Here is a 20,782-nt window from a genome sequence, read left to right on the forward strand (position 1 = left end):
CTTCGAGTCTTTTTCTTGTATTGCCTTTCTTTTCACCTGCTGTTATTGTCTTCTTGCCTTGTATCACAGGACTACACTTCGCTTTTCTATATCTAAGTGATCACTTGTGCAATCATAAGATACAATGGATACTGTGGTTAAAAAGCTCTTAGATATTCACAGTCCAGCTCACATTAAAAAGAAAGGTCATTTGTAGAGCCTAAAATCTGGTCAGAATTGACTGTTTTGGGACAATGATAATGCCAGAAGCAGCTATTCTCAAATGCTGTAACCGTTCGGTTACTCTTATGATTTGTTCATGCTCTCTGTCAGAGTTGTATTTCTCAATAATGGGTCTCACAGAAACTCTTAAACATTTATTTAAAAGAAGCCCTCACTATCCATGCATATCATTTATTATGAAACTGTAGTTTAGCTTGTGTTAAAATTTGCATAGGACAATAATCACAAAATGGATGTACAAAGTAAAATTACAAAAAGCATACAAAGCAGAACATCAGAGCAGTGAGCACCAACATTGTGAAGTGCGATCCCTCTAATAATGTTTCGGTTCATATGGTGAGTCACTACGTGGCCTTCTACAGATAGATGTGGTTTATTTAATTAAAATAGAAATTCATGATTTAAATGTTATGTGCACAAGGTACTAAGGAAAAATTGAACAGTCTGACTGGAGATGGAGAATCTTGCCCGATCCCCAAATATAAATATACAGTACAAGCACCAAAGAATCGCACTCGCTAAAATACAGCTCAGCTCGTAATTTTGATACAGCTAACATTAGCTGATACTATCACTCACTTTTATACATAAAACCAAAGAACTCTTGACTCTCCGGAAACTTATAATCATTTAGCTTTTGAGAAGTAGGCAGTTGAAGGACCTTTTGTTTTAAAGCTACGAGATGTTCATTGTGGGTAATGAAACATGTAACTGAAGTACCATGTAAATCCCAGGATAGGTACATAAAACTGAAGCAGAATAATGTTCCCTCCATACTGTCCCGTCAAATGCTCCCAGGCCAGGTACAGCACAAATTACAGAGTAAAAATAAATCTAGATTAATTTTCTCCCCATTTTGGAGTGAGATTGTCTGTGCTATAGCAGCAACAATTAGTTTCAGTATCTCAATCCGCAGAAACAATGAGATAGAAATTTCAAATTAATGATTGTTAGCTCCATTCAGAACAATATTGAACAATACCTCGGAGGTGAAAAGACAATGCCCATCTTAGTTCTCCAGCCTGCCCTAAACCTAATTTTAGAAACATTTAAAAAACACTTGTCCTCATCCTGCCAAAGCCATTCCTTAAATTGTCTTCCTTCCTTAATGGGTATTTGATGTATCTGTCAAACCTGCTCCTAGTTTAGTGTGCTTTCATACAGTGAGCCTCTTTGGGGGTTTTCAATCTCTGAGTTCTTCTTTTATGCAGGAAACTAGTCTATAATATGCTGAGGTCTGAGTGTATTTGTTTAGCAACCTCAGGAGTTCACCTCCATAACCTGCCAAATGATAGGGAGGAGAGAGAAGGCTGTTCATTCTATCATAATCCACAACATTATAAAGAACTATTTCATATATAAAATGTTTAGATGTCTGAACTGTCTGGTGTAAAACTAATCCATACAAGATTTAACATTTAATTCCCTACTGAATTAGCTGATTCCACCCTAAGGGCAATTCATGGTAATTGTTCCTGTTTCTGATCATACTCCAGTGATTGCTGTTGGAGAAATGCAAGCCTTTGTTAAGAACAGGATAGAACAGACTTTTGACTATCATATCCTTCATGACTGAAGACTGGTCAATGATCATGGTGTAAGTTTGCAAGTGAGTGAGGATATTGAAGGCTGCTTACATGTGGAACCAGTACCCCAGTGAAAGAGAACCATGTTTTTTTGTGATGGAGGGTGAGGAATGAGGAGGTAGGAAGAAGTTGCCAGAAAAATATTTACAGTTTTGAAATTATGCAGACAGTCTTTTGATGGAGAGGGGCAGATTGCAAAATGAACTGTAAATTCTTGTGGTTTAGCACAAATTTAAAATAAAATTGTATGTACCAGGTTAACTGACAAGTCAGTGAGACTTTTTGAACTTCTTTCATACACACATAATAAATGGTTAATCACTCAAGTTGACCATACATTCTCCTCTTTTTAATAAAGGACCAGCCTATTGCATTTTACAGTTAAATAGAAACCCAAAAATAAATACAGAAGATTATCAAAGAGTAACTGTGTGTTGATGTGTTTCAGACACACTTACTGCTGGAGAGTGCAAGAGGTACAGGAGTAAAATTACCTGATCTCAGCATCAAGTACCTATAGTGCTATGCTGACCCTATCAACACAACAAACACAAGGAACCAGAGGCAATAGCTTCCATGCAAAGTAAGTACATACAGAGTCCACATGGATTCCTTTGGAATGTATATTCTTATCCTTCCACAATGCAACCAATAACCTAGAGTATACAATACACTACATCTGACAGCACTTAAAACTATCTTCGAAAATATCTTCAGAACATTTTGGAATGGCTTCTGGGTTTTCATTAGTCCATAATATGAACTCTCCAAGTTTGTGTATAATTTTACAGAGTAATTACTTTTCTTTGTTGTGGGGAGGAGCAGGGGGTGTGATGATCAGCAGGAAAGACAACATCCACTGGCAGCTTGTAACTTTAACTTAGGAACAGCAAAGCTCTGATCACTCAACTTCATGCACTGTTCTTCAATTACCTTCTGAAAGTGATATGCAGCATACTGGAGGAGGTGGAAGGTTGGATGAATGACCAGGAGATCTGCAAACCCTTTTCAGCCACCAGTGAAACATGGGCTGCAATTTGGATGAACATACAAGTTACAACAACCCCATGATTAACACTTTAGCCACAAACATTAAAATTTCAAGAGGAGAATTGACCCACGTATCCCCCTGCATATCAATGTAACAGTGATGCAATCAGAGTGCAAATATTTAAGGCAAGGCGATGGTACAGGAGAAATGTGTTGTCATCCCTGAGGGAAAAGGTGAACCAGGTTAAATCTGAGCTGTACGTTGCTTTCTCTATTGTGCAGTTTAAGAAAAACAGTAACATATCCTGAGGTGAATGTGTAGTTATTTTGTGTTTTCTCGTAAAGCTGTTAACTCTTCTTGAAAGACTCAGTAGCAGTGATGCTGTCCCTTCAACATCGACCAATTTAATTTCCCTTTTTGTTTTTCACTGTTGCAGTGAAGTTCAACAGTTGGGAGGCCAAGCATATCAAAAGTGTCGTCATCGGGTGCAGGAGTGTTTAGGGTGAACTGGCGGGACTCAGTGCTGGGCTGGATGCATCTGATCGACTGTAATCACTGACTGAGCTTGGCCGTGAGCTGTGTGCTCTCTTCAGCATGCTGGGCTGAAAATTGGCATGGCGCCGAGCATGCTTCATCAGGTGGTCGCTGCGCATGAAGCGTTTCTCACAGATGGGGCAGCTAAAGCGCTTCTCGCCCGTGTGGGTGCGGTAGTGTCGAGCCAGTTCATCAGAGCGAGCAAACTTCTTGTTGCAATCTGGCCAAGTACATGCAAAGGGCCTCTCACCTGAAATTACAATGAACAAATGTAATTTGTTAATGGATTTTAAAACAACTTGCATTTAATACAGAGCTTTTCACAACCACCAGGCATTTCAAAGGTCATGGAGGTAGTCACTACTGTAAATGCAACCATTAATTTGTGCTCAGCAAACGCCTATAAACAATCTGTTTCTCGTGATGTTGATTAGGGATAATTATTGGTCAAGGCACCAGAAATAACTCCTTTACACGTTTTCAAAGTGCTTTGGAATCTTCACAGCCACTGAGCAGGCTAATTGGACCTTGGCAAAACACTTCTTGTCCAACATAGCCTTTTCAGCAGTGCAAAGCTCCTCTTAGCCCTGCACTGGAATGTTAGTCTTGATTTTTGTGCTGGAAGTTCTGCAGTGGAACTCTAATCCAAATTTTTTGCAGAACAAGCAGCTCCTTTAGAAAAATCACAGTTTGGCAGCAGAGTCGCAGGGTAGCATATGGGCTCCTGCTTGGGACCCATCTGCCTTTACATTTTTATACTTTTTCCTCTTTCATTACTTTATTTCTGAGTTTAATCTACTTACCTTACGTAGGTGCAAGTTTGTGCAGTGTGGAGGAGATCAATCCAGCATCGGTAGAGCTTGCCCATGTTGGTAACAAGACAGATCCCTGCCGTCAATGGCAGTAATCCTGAGGCGACGAGAGCGGGAGCAGGTGAGCTGAGGGTGACTCTAGGAGCAAGAACCAGAGCAGGAGCAGGAGCAGGTGAGCCGAGAGCTACCAGTGGGCAAGAGAAGGAGCAGCTGGGCTGGGATGACCCGAGGGTGAGAGTGGGAGCGGGGGTGGGACAGTGACCCAAGGGCGAGAGCAAGAGCAGGTAGGCCAGTGGGGGGGGGGGGGGGGGGGGGGTAGCAGGAGCGGGTGCACATAGAGTTGGAACAGGTTGCAAGGTGACAAAAGCAGGCAGCCCAGAGTATCAGTGGGGGTGAGGCTGAGCCCTTATGAGTTGTGAGAACCCAGCATGGCCAGGTGCTTATGGACTGTGGTGTTGAACTGTTAACATTTTTTTGTTTTTCCACATTTTAGGAAGAAGAACTGAAATGTTTAACTTTTGACTTTGTTTTCTTTATTTTTCTGCTCTGTACCAAGATTCTGTACCTACGTACCTATGTACCCAAGACTGTGCCGTAAGTAGCGACTTGGTGCTTCAGGACAGATGTGAGGCTTAAGACATTCCTCTTTGGTCAGCTATTTGGTCACCCGTCTTAATATCTATTTTAGTGTCACATTTTGCCTGCTTACTTTTACGTGAAGTGCCTTGGGCTATTTGTCTTTATTAATTCTTTCACGAGCTGTTAGTGTTGCTGGGAAAGAAAAGTATTTGTTGTCCATCCCTAAAATGCCCTTGAACTGAGTGGTTTGTGAGGACATTTCAGAAGACAGTTAAAAGTCAACCAAATTACTGTGGGTCTGGAGCTACATGGTTTTGACTAGCTAAGAATGGTTTCCCTCCCGTGAAGCAAATAGGTTTTTACAGTGTTAATAGCTTACCAAAACTAGATTTCTATTCAGCTTACTGAATTGTTGTATCTACCCTGGGATTATATTTGGGGCAATTTACTGGGATCTTTATTCTTTATTTGAACAATGCTGTCTGTATCTGCAATGGGATGGCTGAACACTAAATACCAAATACTTGAAGTGGAAAGTGTTCCTTTCTTTATTGCCAACATTTCATGATGAGTGAAGTTTTACCAAAAACGTTTCCCCTTAATTTACCTTGTCACAAATATACTTGATCCCACTTTTAATGGTGTATGAGGTTATTCTGACCATCAGATGAGTTTATGTCAATCTAAAACTAACAATGGTCAGACTCTCCTAATGGTAAATAGATTAAAAAACAGAATTATAGAAGATTGCTCTGTAGTTGTACTGAGGAACATGATATCTTCAGTCTACTGGTGTTTCAATATGTATTGCAACAACTTTGTTTGTGACATCTCAAAGCTTCATGGGCATGGCCAGACTGACACCTAATTCCATGTGTTGAACTGACTCCAGTGAGTGAATCACTCCTTGCCTTGCAGGGACAAACTGCCACCAACAATCAATCTTAAATACTATCGCTGACAGCAGAAGTCATCCCCAACACAATGAGAGATATTGTCTCTGTTTTCCAACCCTTGAAACTATTTACAATCTGAAAAAAATACAAACAGTACAAAAACAAAGCACTAACTTCACCATTTCAAAGTGACTCGATATCAGAGAAGTTTTCCAGTATGGAACACTGGAAATGCAAGGCATTTTAAATGAAGTGTCAAATAGGCCTGAAAATATTCATCAGGGCTTCACAGGCATATTGTGTAACATCAAATTATTTACAGCAGCTTGAGGACAAGGAGCTAGGGATAAATGCAGTTCCTTGGTGAGGGACAGGGATAAAAACAATAAATTACGTCTAATAATCAACAGCAAACATACCATTTTATGAAAAAGCACAGGTATTTCAGCTCACTGACAGGGTCTGGTTTGATGAGATGTCTCAATAAATAGAACAGAATATAACCCAATGATTCAATCTGTGCTTCAAGTAGAATGATAGTCAGCAAACTGCATTGATAAGACCCTACTCTGAATGCAGCGTGCAGGTTTGGTTTCCTTATTTAAGGAAGGATATAGAGGAGCTTCACTGAAATGACACAGGTCGTACCTCCATAATCCAGCAGTCTTGCTACTGGGCCTTTGCCGGACCACAGGAGTTTTAAACACCTTTAAAAAGTACTTTGCAATATGTTGCTGACAATCCTTCTGCATTTTATTATACAGTCAATTCAATTTTCCTCCTGTAAATCATTGAAACAATAAATGTTCCTTAATATGGAACCTGGAAAAGAGTAAAGTTACATAAGCACCAGAGACAATTGTTCCTGTGAGCTGCAGTAATTAACTTCACGTCTCCCGCACTGAGCTGTGAGCAACAAAATACATCTTTTCACTAAGGGTTCCAGCAACTGTGGCCTGAATAATCTAGGCAGATTTAAAGTACTTCACTAAAATAAATGTGACTGCAGACCAAGCGTGTGAAGACTATGACTTTGTGACCTTAATAGCAACTGTAGACTTAAATTGGAGGCAGGTACTGAACCAGTGTATCAGATTAGGGAGGTACACCCTGTACCTATATGACTGGGCAGTTTTATGAAGAAACATTGGACCAAGCTGTGCTTGTTATCACTGGACGTTAAAGGAATGAGGGGGATGTTATGAATTATGAATCTGAAATTGTCTTGACACAATGAACATGAAAACAGGCTTCCTTGTCTGGGTACAATTAGGGGCTTTACTGGATGTGAGTTTGCTGGCTGAGCTGGAAGGTTCGTTTTCAGACGTTTTGTCACCATACTAGGTAACATCATCAGTGAGCCTCCGATGAAGCGCTGGTGTTATGTCCCGCTTTCTATTTATCTGGTTACGTTTCCTTGGGTTGGTGATGTCATTTCCTGAAAGCTAGAAAGCTAGCCACCAGGATACATGAACATCAACTAGCCACAAAACGACATGACCCACTATCACTCGTATCCTCACATACAGATGAGGAAGGACACCACTTTGATTGGGACGACACATCCATCCTAGGACAAGCCAAACAGAGACATGCACGAGAATTCCTAGAAGCATGGCATTCCAACAGGAATTCCATCAACAAACACATTGATTTGGAGCCAATCTACCATCCCCTGAGAAAAAGAACAGGAAATAACATCACCAATGTAGGAAATGACATCACCAACCCAAGGAAACCTAACCAGATAAATAGAAAGCGGGACATAACACCAGCGCTTCGTCGGAGGCTCACTGATGATGTTACCTAGAATGGTGACAAAACGTCTGAAAACTAACCTTCCAGCTCAGCGAGCAAACTCACATCCAGAACCTCAACCTGAGCTACAAATCTTCTCAAAACTCGCTAGGGGCTTTACTTTCAGATCGAAGAGGAGAATTTTTTTTTCACAAGAAGAGTTTTTCTGCGACTTTTGATTCCCTCACTGAAAGAAAATCTAGCATCATCATTCAGAGTAGATGGGAATAAGGAACTTGAAACATAAATAGATCATCCACAATCATAATGAATAGCACAGCCAGCTTAAAGAGCTGAACATAACCCAGTAGGGAGGAAAGATTCTAAGGAGAGGGATAAACCAATCATGGCTAACCCAGGAATTTGAGGAGAATGTTCGCGTTAGTTAAAAGTCAGCAATAGCTGTGAAGACTAAATTCAGAATCCAGCAAAAGAAAAATGAAAAGCTAATAAAGGGGCAAAACTAGCAAGGGAGTATAAAAACTGATGATAACATTTTATTTAGTGTGTATAGAAGAGAGAGCAGTGAAAGTGAATGCAGACCTCTTAAAAAAATAAATATGTGGGGATAATTATGCGCAACAAGGAAATGGCAGAGGGGTTAAACAGATATTTTGCACCGTCTTTACAATGGAAAATATTTTGAACATTCCATTAATGCTAAGGAATATGGGAGAGGTATTAAATAACATCATCATCACCAGAGAAGTATTATTAGATAAAACTAATGGGGCTAAAGGCGGATATGTCTACTAACCCTCTGGGCATACGTCGTCAAATGCTAAAAGTAGTCGTACAGGGATCATGGATGCATTGGTTGCAATTTTCCAAATTGGAGATGTATCAGAGGATTAGAAAACTGCCAATATACCACCCCCATTTAAAAAAAGGAAGGCAGGCAAAAAGTGGATAATATCAGACGATTAACCTAACACATATTGTTAGAAAACCGTTGGAGTCAATTATTAAGGAAGTACTGGCAGAATAATTGGAAACTGACAATCTAATCAAGCAGAGTCAGATCTGCTGTAAAAACTCAGCAGATCTAGCAATTTCTGCGGAGAGAAATCAGAAGGGTCACTGGACCTGAGGCGTTAACTCTGCTTTCTTTCCACAGATGTTGCCAGACCTGCTGAGTTTTAACAGCAATTTCTGTTTTCGTTTTTCTTTCTGATTTCTAGCATCTGCAGTTCTTTGGTTACTTTTTCCCCCAAAGCAGAGTCACCATGGCTTCATGAAAGAAAAATCATGCCTGCCTAATTTATTCAAGTTTCTCAAGGAAGTCTCAACCAGAGTGGATAGAGGGGAACCACAAGATGTGTTGTATTTGAAATCCATTGTATTTGACAAGGTAGCTCACTAAAGGTTAAGTCATGAGAGAAGAGCCCATGGTGTTGGAGACAGTATTTTAGCATGGAGAGAGAATCGATGCAGGAAACAGCAATTGGATATCAAGTTTTCTTTTTAAGGCTGGCAACTTGTAACCAGTGAGGATCCATAGGGATCAGTGCTGGGAATGCAACTGTTTACAATATATAGTAATGATTTGGAAGAAGGAAGCAAATGTACTGTAGCCAAATTTGCAGATGACACAAAAATATGCAGAAAAGCAAGTTGTGTGAGCAATACAAGCAGTTTACAGACAGATATTGATAAGTTAAGCAAGAGAGGAAAACGTTGGCAAATGGTGTACCCCAATTTGAGAAAATGTGAAGTTGTTCATTTTGGATGGGAAGAAAAAAGAGCAATGCCAGGCCTACCTATGGACTAACAATGAATGAAAAGCCCTAAACTGGGACTGTAAGCAGCCACCCGACTGATAGGTATGTTGCAAGGTCAAAGTGTTTTATATGTGACTACGTACAGAGGTGTCTTTTTTAAATTATTTGTTCACAGAGCGTGGGTGTCTCTAACTGGCCCACCATTTATTCTCATTCCTATTTGCCCCTGTAGGAAGTGCCTCTTTGAACTTCTGCAGTTCTTGAGGTTTAGGTAAACCCACAGCACTGTCAGAGAAGACATTCCAGGATTTTGACCCAGCAACCCTGATATATTTCAAAAGTGTGGTTTGATAGTTCCTTGAAGGCAGAGTTGCAGGCAGACAGTAGTAAAGTAGGCATTTTTTTTTCTGAAGAAGGGTCCCAACACAAAACGTCAACTTTCCTACTCCTGTGATGCTGCTTAGCCTGCTGTGTTCCTCCAGCTCCAAACTGTTATCTCAGATTCCAGCATCTGCAGTTCATACTATCTCATTTGGAATGCTTGCCTTTATTGGTCAGTATGTCAGCTGTACAGAACATTGGTTAAGAATACTGCATTCAGTTCTGGTATACTTGCCATAGGAAAGATGTTTCTTTCCACACAACATGACCACAACACACAGGAGCAGAAATTAGGCTATTCAGCCCATCGAGTCTGCTCCACCATTCAATCATGGCTGATTAGTTTCTCAACCCCATTTTCCCACTTTCTCCCAGTAACCTTTGATCCCCTAGACAATCAAAAACCTATTGATCTCCATCTTAACTATACTCAGTGATCTGGCCTCTACAGCCTTCTGAGGCAGTGACTTCCATAGATTCACCACTCTCTGGCTGAAGAGGTTTCACCTTATCTCTGTTATAAAAGGTCTTCCCTTTACTCTAAGGCTGTGTCCTCTGGTCCCTGGTCTCTCCTACCAATGGAAATATCGTCCCAACATCCACTCTGTCCAGGCCATTCAGTATTCTGTAAGTTTCAATTAGATCCCCCCTCATCCTTCTAAACTCCAATGAGTATAGCCCCAGAGTCCTCAAACGTTCCTCATATGTTAAGCTTTGGTCCCAGGAATGAATTCTCTGAACCCACTCCACAGCCTGTACATCTTTCCTGAGATATGGGGCCCAAAACTGCACACAATACTCCAAATGTGGTCTGACCAGAGCCTTTTAGAGCCTCAGAAGTACATCCCTGCTTTTATATTTAAATCCTCTCAAAATAAATGCCAAAGTTGCATTTGCCTTCCTAACTACTGACTCAACCTGCAAGAGAATCCTGGACTAGAACTCCCAAGTCTCTTTTCACTTCAGACTTCTGAATTTTCTCCCCATTTAGAAAATAGTCCACGCTTCTATTCTTCTCACCAAAGTACATGACCTCAAACCTTTCCACGTTATATCCCATCTGCCCCTTCTTTGCCCACTCTCCTAACCTGTTCAAATCCTTCTGCAGCCTTGCCACCTCCTCAATATTACTTGTCCCTCCACCTATCTTTGTATCACCTGCAAACATAGCCAGAATGCCCACAGTTCCTTCATCTAGATCATTAATGTATAAAGCGAAAAACTGTCCCAATGCTGACCCTTGTGGAACACCATATGTCACCAGTTACTATCCTGAGAAAGACTGTTTTAACCCCACTGCCTGCTTTCTGCCAGACAGCCAATCTTCTATCCATGCTCGCACCTTGCCTCTAACACCGTCGACCCTTATCTTACTCAACAGCCTCGTGTGGCACCTTATCAAAGGCCATTTTGAAGTCCAGGTAGATAACATCCATTGGCTCTCCTTCGTCTACCCTGCTCATTATTTCCTCAAAGAATTCTAACAGGTTTGTCAGGCATGACCTCCCCTTGATGAAACCATGCTGACTTTTCCCTGTTTTACTTTCAAGTTTTCAGAAATCTCATTCTTCATAATGGACTCCAAAATCTTACCCATGACTGAGGTTAGGCTAATTGGCCTGTAATTTCACATCTCTTGCCTTACTCCCTTTTTAAACAAGTGTATCATGTTAGCACTTTTCTAGTCCTCTGGGACCCTCCTGACACTAGTGATTCCTGAAAGATCATCACTAACGCCTCCACTATCTCTTCAACTATCTCCTTAAGAACTCTGGGGTGTAGTCCGTCCATTCCAGGTGATTCAACCACCTTCAGGCCATCCAGTTTTTCTAGCACCTTCTTGGTGATGGCCGCCACACTCAGCTCTGCCCTCTAACTTTCTTGTACTTTGGGGATATTACTCATGTCTTCCACCATCAAGACTGACGTGAAGTAATTATTCAGTTTCTCAGCCTTTTCCTTGTTCCTCACTACTGTCTCTCCAGCTTCATCTTTCCGCGGTACAATGTCTATTTTTTGCCTCTCTTTTGCCCTTTGTATATCTAAAAAAACTTATAGTCCTTCTACTCATATTTAATTTTCTCCCTCCTTGTTTTTTTCTGTTGCCCTCTGTTAATCTTTGTAAGCTTCCCAATCCTCTGGTTTCCCACTGCTCTTCACCACATTATATGTTTTCTCTTTTCCTTTTATGCTATCCCTGACTTCCTTAGTTAGCCAAGGTTGCCTCATCCTCCCTGTACCATGCTTCTTTTTCCTACAATTTTTGCTGCGTCTCCTGAATTACTCCCAGAAGATCCTGTCATTGCTGTTCCTCTGTCTTTCCTTCTGGGCTCCTCTTCCAGTCACTTCAGCCCAGCTCCCTCCCTGATACCTCTGTAGACACCTTTATTCAGCTGCAGTACCATTAACTCTGATTCTATCTTTTCCCTCTTGAATTGCAGAGTAAATTCAATCATCTTACGATCACTGCCTCCTAAGGGTTCCTTCACCTTAAGCTCCCTTATCAAGTCTGCCTCATTGCACAACATTAAATCCAGTATTCCCGGTTTCATAGTGGGCTCCACCACAAGCTACTCCAAAAAGCCATCTTGGAACATTCCACAAATTCCTTTCCTTGCAATCCACGACCAACCTGATTTCCCCAGTTCACCTGCATGTTGAAATCCCCTATGATCACTGTAACTTTGCCTTTCTTACACACCTTCTACCTCCTGGTGTATCCCCCTGCAACCCCCCCCCTCCCCCAACTCAGTCCCTGACTACTGTTTGGAGGCCTGTACACAACTTCAATTTTTTTCTAACCTTTGTCGTACCTCAACTCTACCAACACAGATTCCACACCATCTGACTCTACTTCATTTCTTACTAATAAGGCAGTCCCACCCCCTCTGCACACCTGCCTATGTTGTGAAGCTTGAAAGGGTTCAGAAAAGATTAACAAGGAAGTTGCCAGGGCTGGAAGGCTTGAGTTGTAGAAAGAGGCTGAACAGGCTGAGGCTCTTTTCTCTAGAGCTTCGGAGGCTGAGGAGTGACTTATAGAAGTTTATAAATCATGGAGGGCCATGGATAGGGTGAATAGTTAAGGTCTTTCCCCCAGATTTGGGGAGTCCAAAACAAGAGGGTGTAGGTTTAAAGTGAGATGGGCAAGATTTAAAAAGGGGCCTAAGGGGCAACTTTTTCTTGCAGAGGATGGTGTGTGTATGGAATGACTTGCTAGAGGAGGTAGTGAAGGCTGGTACAATTACAACATTTAAAAGGCGTCTGGATGGGTAAATGAATAGGAAATGTTTAGAGGGTTATGGGCCAAATGTTGGCTAATGGGACTAGATTTATTTAGAATATCTGGTCAGCATGGAGAAGATGGACTGAAGGGTCTGTTTCCATAGTGTACATTTCGTGAATATAAGTCCAGATGTTGATGGCCTCAGAGAGGAATTTGAAAGGGTGATGTTCCCACGTATCAGCTCCCCTTGTCCTTCCAGCTGGAAGCGGTTGTGAGTTTGGAAGGTGCTGTCTGAGGAGCCTTGTGCATTTTGTAGATGATGCACACTGCTGCTACTAAACATCAGTGGTGGAGGGAGTGGATGTTAATGGTGGTGTATATATAGTGTATGTTTAAGGAGAGAGAGGAAAGATTCAAAAAAGACTTGAGGTACAACATTTTCACACAGAGGGGTTTGCATCACTTGGACAGGCACATGGATAGAAAAGGTTTAGAGGGATATGGACCAAAGGCAGGCAAATGGGACTTGTTCAGCTTAGGAAACCTGGTCGGCATGGATGAGTTGGGCTAAAGGACCTATTTTTATACTGACTATATGCATCATTATTTAAATGAAGAAAAGTTGCAACTCAAATGGACTTGCAGGATACTTGTGCAGAAACACAGAACGCTAGAACACAGGTGCAGCAGGTAATTGGGAAGGGTAATGGATTGTTCGCCCTTATTTCAAGGGAATATAAAAGTTAGGAAGTCATGTCACAACAGTTCAAAGTGCTGGTGAGACCACATCTGGAAATACTGTGAGCAGTTTTGTTCCCCTTAAGAAAATACATAATTTCACTGGAGACAGTTCAGAAGAAGTTCACTGGGATGATCCCTGGTATGGAGGTATTGTCTCATCAGCAAAGGCTAACAGGATGGAACTCTACTCACTGAAGTATAGAAAATTGAGATGTAATCTCATTGAAATGTAGTGGATTCTTAAGGGCCTTCATGGACTAAGTGCTGAGAGGATGTTTCCCCTCATGGGAGAGTCTTGGACCAGATGGCACAGTCTCAGAACAAAGTTCAGACTGAGATGAGGAGGAATTTCTTTTTCTTCTCAGAGATTTACGAGTCTTTGGAACTCCTTACCAAGGAGAATTATGAAGGCAGAGTTCTTCTCTATATGTAAGGCTGAGATACATAGATTCTTGGTCGGTAGTGGAATCAAGAGCTATACGAAAAATGCAGGAAATTGGATGTGAGGAATGTTGGGACTAGAACTTGAGCTTATGGAAGATATGGGGAGATGAGAGGTTGGTTTTAGGTGAACATTCTCAAGTTCTCTTGACTTAATTTGCCCATAAATACTGTATTAGTTTTTTTTCCTCATAGATACTTGCTGTATTGTTACAGAATGTCATCAGCCACATATCAAGAGGCAAGACTAAGATTGAACTGTTTGATGCCCTGCATATAATTGTCTCATCCTTCACCCAAGGAAATGGGCACACATCACTAGCAAGGCTCCAATTTATTGTCTATCCTTAGATCCTCTGAGAAGATGGGAATCTGATATAAACTTAAATTGCTATTAGGTAGAAAATCCATTGACATGGGGTGAAGAAGTGGGAAGCAGAGAGAGGAGGAGGGGGAGAATGGTAGGGAGAAAACGACAGGGAGGCGGAGGGAGCCAGGAGATGGAAGGAGGAGGTTGGGAGAATAAGGGAGAAGGTGGGAGGAGGGAGACTGTGCCAGGGAGAAATGGGAGATGGGAGAGCTAGAGTAGAAGGAGGGTGAGGGGAGGAAATGAGAGAGACAGAGGGAGCAAGAGAAAGAGGAGAGGAGAGGGGAGGAAGTGAAGGAGAAAAGGGACAGTGGAAACAGGAGGAAGAGGGAGGATGTGAAGGAGCAAAGGGGGGGGGGTGAAATGAGTCAGTCGGAATATTAGCGGGAGTGAGGGGAAAATGGAACAAGTCATTGTTGGAATGAGGACAGAAGGAGCTGGATGGGAAAAGGTAAATGCTGGAAGGAGGTGGGGTGGGGGGGGTGGGGGGGTGTGCGGGGGGGGGGTGCGGCGGGGGGGTGGGGGGTGGTGCGCGCGGGGGGGGTGGGGGTGCGGCGGGGGGGGTGGTGCGCGCGGGGGGGGTGGGGGTGCGGCGGGGTGCGCGGGGGTGGGGTGCGGTGGGGGGTGGGGGGCGTGGGGGAGGGGTGCGCGGGGGTGGGGTGGGGCGGGGCGGCCGGGGGGGGGGGGGTGGCGGGGGTGCGCGTGCGGGGGGCGGGGCGGCCGGGGGGGGGGGGGGTGCGCGTGCGGGGGGCGGGGGGTGCGGAGGTGGTGTCGGGGGGGGTGTTTGGGGGTGGGGGTGGGTGCGGAGGTGGTGTCGGGGGGTGGGGGTGGGGGCGGCGGCGGGGGGGGAGTGGCGGGGCGGCGGGCGGGGCGGTGCGGGGGGGGTGTTTGGGGGTGGGTGGGGGGGGTGCGGAGGTGGTGTCGGGGGGGTGGTGTTTGGGGGTGGGTGCGGAGGTGGTGTCGGGGGGGTGGTGTTTGGGGGTGGGTGCGGAGGTGGTGTCGGGGGGGTGGTGTTTGGGGGTGGGTGCGGAGGTGGTGTCGGGGGGGTGGTGTTTGGGGGTGGGTGCGGAGGTGGTGTCGGGGGGGTGGTGTTTGGGGGTGGGTGCGGAGGTGGTGTCGGGGGCGAGGGGGTGGTGTGGGGTCGGGGGCGGGGGGGTGGTGTGGGGTCGGGGGCGGGGGGGTGGTGTGGGGTCGGGGGCGGGTGCGGGGGTTGGTGTCGGGGGCGGGTGCGGGGGTGGTGTCGGGGGCGGGGGGGTGGTGTGGGGTCGGGGGCGGGGGTGTGGTGTGGGGTCGGGGCGGGGGTTGGTGTCGGGGGCGGGGGCGGGGGTTGGTGTCGGGGGCGGGGGCGGGGGGTTGGTGTCGGGGGCGGGTGCGGGGGTGGTGTCGGGGGCAGGTGCGGGGGTGGTGTCGGGGGTAAGGGGGTGGTGTGGGGTCGGGGGCGGGGGGGTGGTGTGGGGTCGGGGGCGGGGGGGGTGGTGTCGGGGGTAAGGGGGTGGTGTGGGGTCGGGGGCGGGGGGGGTGGTGTGGGGTCGGGGGCGGGGGGGTGGTGTGGGGTCGGGGGTGGGGTCGGGGGCGGGGGGTGGGGTCGGGGGCGGGGGGTGGGGTCGGGGGCGGGGGTGGGGTCGGGGGCGGGGGTGGTGTCGGGGGCGGGGGTGGTGTGGGGTCGGGGTTGGGGTTGGCGTGGGGTGGGGTGGCGTGGGTTGGGGTTGGCGTGGGGTGGGGTGGGTTGGGGTTGGCGTGGGGTGGGGTGGTGTGGGGTTGGGGTTGGGGTGGGGTGGGGTTGGGGTGGGGTGGTGTTGGGGTGGGGTGGTGTTGGGGTTGGGGTGGGGTGGTGTGGGGTTGGGGTTGGGGTTGGGGTGGTGTGGGGTTGGGGTGGGGTGGTGTGGGGTTGGGGTGGGGTGGTGTGGGGTTGGGGTTGGGGTTGGGGTGGTGTGGGGTTGGGGTGGTGTGGGGTTGGGGGTGGGGTTGGGGTGGTGTGGGGTTGGTGTGGTTGTGGGGTTGGATGTGGGTTTGGGGTGGTGTGGGGGTGGATGTGGGGTTGGTGTGGTTGTGGAGTTGGTGTGGTGGGGGGTTGGATGTGGGGTGCATGTGGGGGTGGTGTGGTGTGGGGGTGGTACTGGGGTGGATGTGGTATTGGGGTGGAGTGGGGGTTGTACTGGGGTGGATGTGGGGTTGGTGTGGTGTGGGGGTGGTATTGAGGTGTGTTTGGGGTTAGGGGCTGAGGGGGCATGGAGTTGCTGGGGATAATGTTGGGGTGGGTTAGGGATTAGGAGCAGAGGGTGATGGTTTTGGGCTGGGTTGATATTGGAGTGGTTTTGGGTTTGGGGACGTTTGGGGCTGGAGTTAGTGGAGATAGTATTGGGCTCGGTTTGGGGTTGGGGCAGTGGTAGGGATGTTATTAGGGTTGGGGATCATTGGGTGGTTGGTATTGCTGGAGATGAAGTTGGGGGCAGTGGGGTGGTTGATAATGTGGGGATGGTATTGGGGTTAGGACATGGTGGGGATGGTATTGTGGTGGGTTTGGGGTTGGAAGACAATGGGGGTTGATGTTGGCAGGTATGATATTGGAGTGGTTTTGGGTTTGGGGTATGGTGGAGGCTGGAGTTGGTGGGGACAATACTGGGCTGGGTTTGGGGTTGGATCTTGGGGATGGTATTGGGGTTGGGGGTAATTGTGGGAATAGTATTGAAGTGGGTTTGGGGGTTGGGGGCTGTGGAGGTTACTTTAGATAGGAGTGGTATTGGGGTCAGTTTGGGGTTGGGGTCTGTGGAGTGGTTGGGCTTGATGGGGATAGTGTTGGGGTGGATTAGGGTTTGGGGCAGTAGGTAGTGGTATTGGTGTGGGAGCGATGGAGGTGTGGAGTTGCTGGGGATAATATTGTGGTGGGTTAGGGGTTGGGGCAGAGGTTGTTGATATTTGTGTGGGTTTGGGGTTGGGGTGGGGGATGTTGGTGGGGATGGTATTGGGGGTGGATTTGAGGTTGGGGGTGTTGGTAGGGATGATATTAGGTTGGATTTGGTATTTGGGGTCGGTGGGGTTGGAGTTGGGGTGATTTGGCATTGGGGGTGGTGGGGGGTTGGTGTTGGGGATGGATTTGAGGTTGGGGGTGTTGGTAGGGACGATATTAAGGTGGATTTGGGGTGGGTTTGGCTTTAGGGGCGGTGGGGGGTTGGTGTTGGTGGGGATGATGTTTGGGGGTGTTGGGTAGGGTTGTTGTTGACAGGAATGGTATTGGAAGTTGGGTGGTGTTTGTGAGGATAGTTTTGGGGTTGGTTTTGGAGTTGGGGGGCATTGGGGCAGTTGTTATTGGGGGATGGTACTCAGGGTGGGGTGGGGTTGGGCTTGGGGGCAGTGGGGTAATTGGTGTAAGTGGGGATGTGGAATGGGGATAGTGTGGAGTAGGTGTGGTGTTAGGGACGGTATTGAGGGTGGCGGTGGGTTTGGGGGGCGGGGTTGGTGTTGGTGGGGATGTTATTGGGGGTGGTTTTGGGGTGTGTTTGGGAACAGCGGGGGTGTGCAGGAGTTGGGGAAGGCGTGCCTCCCGGGCAGCACTGACCTGTGTGTGTCCGGAGATGAGCCTTCAGGTGCGAGGATTTGCCGTAGACCTTCCCGCAGCCCGGGTACTGGCATTGGTGTTTCTTGGGCCGACGCTCTTGGCCGCTCCTGCCTTTGCCTCTCCGGCCTCTGGGTCTCGGGGGGACACAGTGCCCGGTACCCGGGCTCTCTGCCCCATCCTGTGGGCTGCCATCAGCCGAGTGGCCGCCCTGAGCCGGGATCCCAGCCAGAACCAACAGCAGACCGGTGTCTTTGTCCTGACAGTCCCCGGGGGGGGTGGCTGCTGGACCGGGACTATGGACCACTGCTGTCCGAGACATGGACACCAAGCACTCGGCAGCGAAACGATCGAAAGCTGCACTCGCCATTCCGCATGCGACAATAATAAGGACACAAGCCCCTCTGGAAATCCCAGGCACCGAGACCCTTTGTTTGATAGCGAGAGAACACACCCAGCCTCCAGAAATATTGCAGGGCAGAAAAGTATCTACACAGCCTCGTAATCTGCTTTCTCCGATTAAAGAAAACTCCTCCAGGTCAATTCTGGGGAAAACTTTTATGTTAATACCATTGAAAAGAAGCAACTAAATTAATCAGTCCGTCTTTGTCTTATTGTATCTTAAAAAAATGGATCTGCGCTTATTACTGTTTGAGCCTCAGGTTAGAGGCGGGACATGACCGTCGGCCGAGTCTCTGCTTCCATTGGTTCTGTTGTCTTAGAAAGGGGCGGCTTGTCGCCGAGTGGGTGTGGGGCAGGACGATTCTAATTAGCCTGTCAGAGGCCAGCCCACTCGTGTCAAGATGTGCCCTATGTTTAAGTTCTCACCCACATTGCTAGCTTTGAATTTGTTTACCCAATGTTGACAGAGTACAGAAATAGAGGAGCTTGGTTTTAGCTCTTTAACCCTTCCCTACCAACCGAGTCTATTTTTGACCCAGAAGGTATTCATAATTAAGCCAATACGTGACCTGCTTTTGAAAGGTGTCAGATGGTTCCCGGGGCACATACTTATTACCCCATTTCAATGTTCACTTTCAAATGTAGATCTCCAGAGATTGTGAAGGCTTCATTCCAAATCGCTGCCAACTGTCATATTTGGCACCGGGCAAGTTAGGCATTTTTGCTTTTTATCTCCAGCTCACAAATCTCGACCCTTTGGTAACGTTCTTGGTCACGCGATGAGCAGGAGAAGGCAGAACAAGCCAAGGGTTTGTGTAATGTAGGTTAAACGAGAGGATTGACAGTGCAAGACAATGCTGCTGTCTGTAAACAGGTAGCTGATGAGGGGCTGAGGCATTTCAAATGATTTACCACAGTAACATTATTCAGCTTAATGCCACACATGTGAATCCCAGTTACTGATTCATAGTTTTGATCTGTCTGGATTGTGTTGCACCTTGACTTAGATGCGAGTATTTACAAAATAAATGCTCCAAGAACTGATGTTAATTTCTCTTCTGCAAGAGAAGTTCTACAAGAAATAAGGAATCTCTTTTTTTAAAACTGCCAGAAATATGGATCTGAACCTCTGAGACTTCCACTGGGTTCTCTGGCCCTGGAATACTGCTGTCTCCTTCTGTTTGATATCTTGTGGCTTTACAAGGCAGAATCTAAATTGGAAAGCCAGGTCACAGGACTGAGGCTTGTTAATTCAATTATCTTAAATTCTGCAATTTTTCATAGGCCTCATTCATTCCCAATGCAGTGAACAGTCTGGTCTGGGTGAGCACAGTCTTGTTCTAGGCTATCCTGGTCATTCAACTTATGGAGGGGTGTGAGGCCCTTGCATGAAGTGGATTTTATTGTGTGAAAGGTGCTGTATTTTTAAGGAGGTCAAACCCAGTATTTTCTCCTGTCTGATTACTCACCAAATCTTTGACAATGTTGCTGTCAGCCCAGAAGTGGGCCTCTGTTCCTTTTGTCAAAACCTGCAAGAGACCACCAGAAAAATGTGTGTGTTGGAGTCACACATTCAGGAGATTCTAAAGATTTTTGCAGATGGTTAATTTTTAAATATTGTCACTAAGTCTGAGGTCAGCAAGCTCCTTTCAGGCCTGAAACCAATTGTTCCATAAGGAGATTTGGTTCCAGCAGAAGAGAGAGGCTGGTCAGGAGGACACACGTAAACAGTTTGTGAAAGGTACATGATAGATAGAGGAACCTACAGACCCTGCATCCTCCCTGGGGGTGAACTTGGGAACCCCACGGCATCCTGGATTCAAAATCTTTCTTCTATTTCTCTGCAATGAGGAAAAGGGAGAAAGCAGGGAAGGAGAACATCAGAAGCAGGAACAGTGAGAAATTGTGTCTAGAAAAATGGGCAGAATCTGAAACTTAGAGCCAGACTCTCAGGAATGATGTCAGGGAACTCAAATGGAATCAATCCTAAAATGTTTGTTAGGGAAGGTTAATATTTCAATATCCTTCAATAAGTTATCAACCCATATTTATTAAAATGGTGAAACCAGATCAAGGGAATGAATGGTCTTCCTGTTCATTTACAGATATTTCCTCGAATGGTACAGCAGGCTTGATCAGCAGACCTAATTCTGCTCCTATATCTTATGGTTTTAAGGTCCAAGATTGTGAGGCTGGAATTAGGATTAATGATGAGGACTGAACTGAGAAGAGACTTTGAAAAAGCCTGGTGCAGTTACAGAAGTATTTATTGTCAGGTAAAATTTAAATCCTATTTCATTTAGCAGTGTCCCACAGAAAGTGCTTGAAAATCTGCTGAAGGTACAGAGGTATTGTGGAACGTGTGAATGTCAACCCCACTGCCTGGAACTGATGGGCATTCAATATTAAAAAGCACTCACCCAATGACCTTTGAAATAACAAAGTGTGGAGCTGGATGAACACAGCAGGCCAAGCAGCATCTCAGGAGCACAAAAGCTGACATTTCGGGCCTAGACCCTTCATCAGGCCCGAGACA

At 46.0% G+C, this 20,782-nt stretch overlaps 1 protein-coding gene across 1 annotated transcript; it reads right to left on the bottom strand.

The window, feature by feature from the left end:
• Positions 1-375: 375 nt before the first annotated feature.
• On the bottom strand, positions 376-18,564 carry klf13 (Kruppel like factor 13). The gene is made up of 2 exons (XM_048520658.2): positions 17,848-18,564; positions 376-3,583 (listed from the first exon to the last, which is right to left on the bottom strand). The coding sequence occupies exons 1-2, from the start codon at positions 18,212-18,214 to the stop codon at positions 3,297-3,299; spliced, it is 654 nt and encodes a 217-aa protein (XP_048376615.1). The 5' UTR covers positions 18,215-18,564; the 3' UTR covers positions 376-3,296.
• Positions 18,565-20,782: the final 2,218 nt, after the last annotated feature.

Source organism: Stegostoma tigrinum, chromosome 36 (genome assembly GCF_030684315.1).
Source record: "Stegostoma tigrinum isolate sSteTig4 chromosome 36, sSteTig4.hap1, whole genome shotgun sequence".
Taxonomy (NCBI): Eukaryota; Metazoa; Chordata; class Chondrichthyes; order Orectolobiformes; family Stegostomatidae; genus Stegostoma; species Stegostoma tigrinum.

What these genes read in the sequence shown, in the direction of transcription:
- klf13 (XM_048520658.2), bottom strand. Translation starts at nt 18,214, where the DNA reads ATGGCGAGTGCAGCTTTCGATCGTTTCGCTGCCGAGTGCTTGGTGTCC. An exon ending in TCATCTCCGGACACACACAG is followed by an intron (nt 3,584 to 17,847) that starts GTCAGTGCTGCC and finishes TTGTAATTTCAG; the next exon opens with GTGAGAGGCCCTTTGCATGT.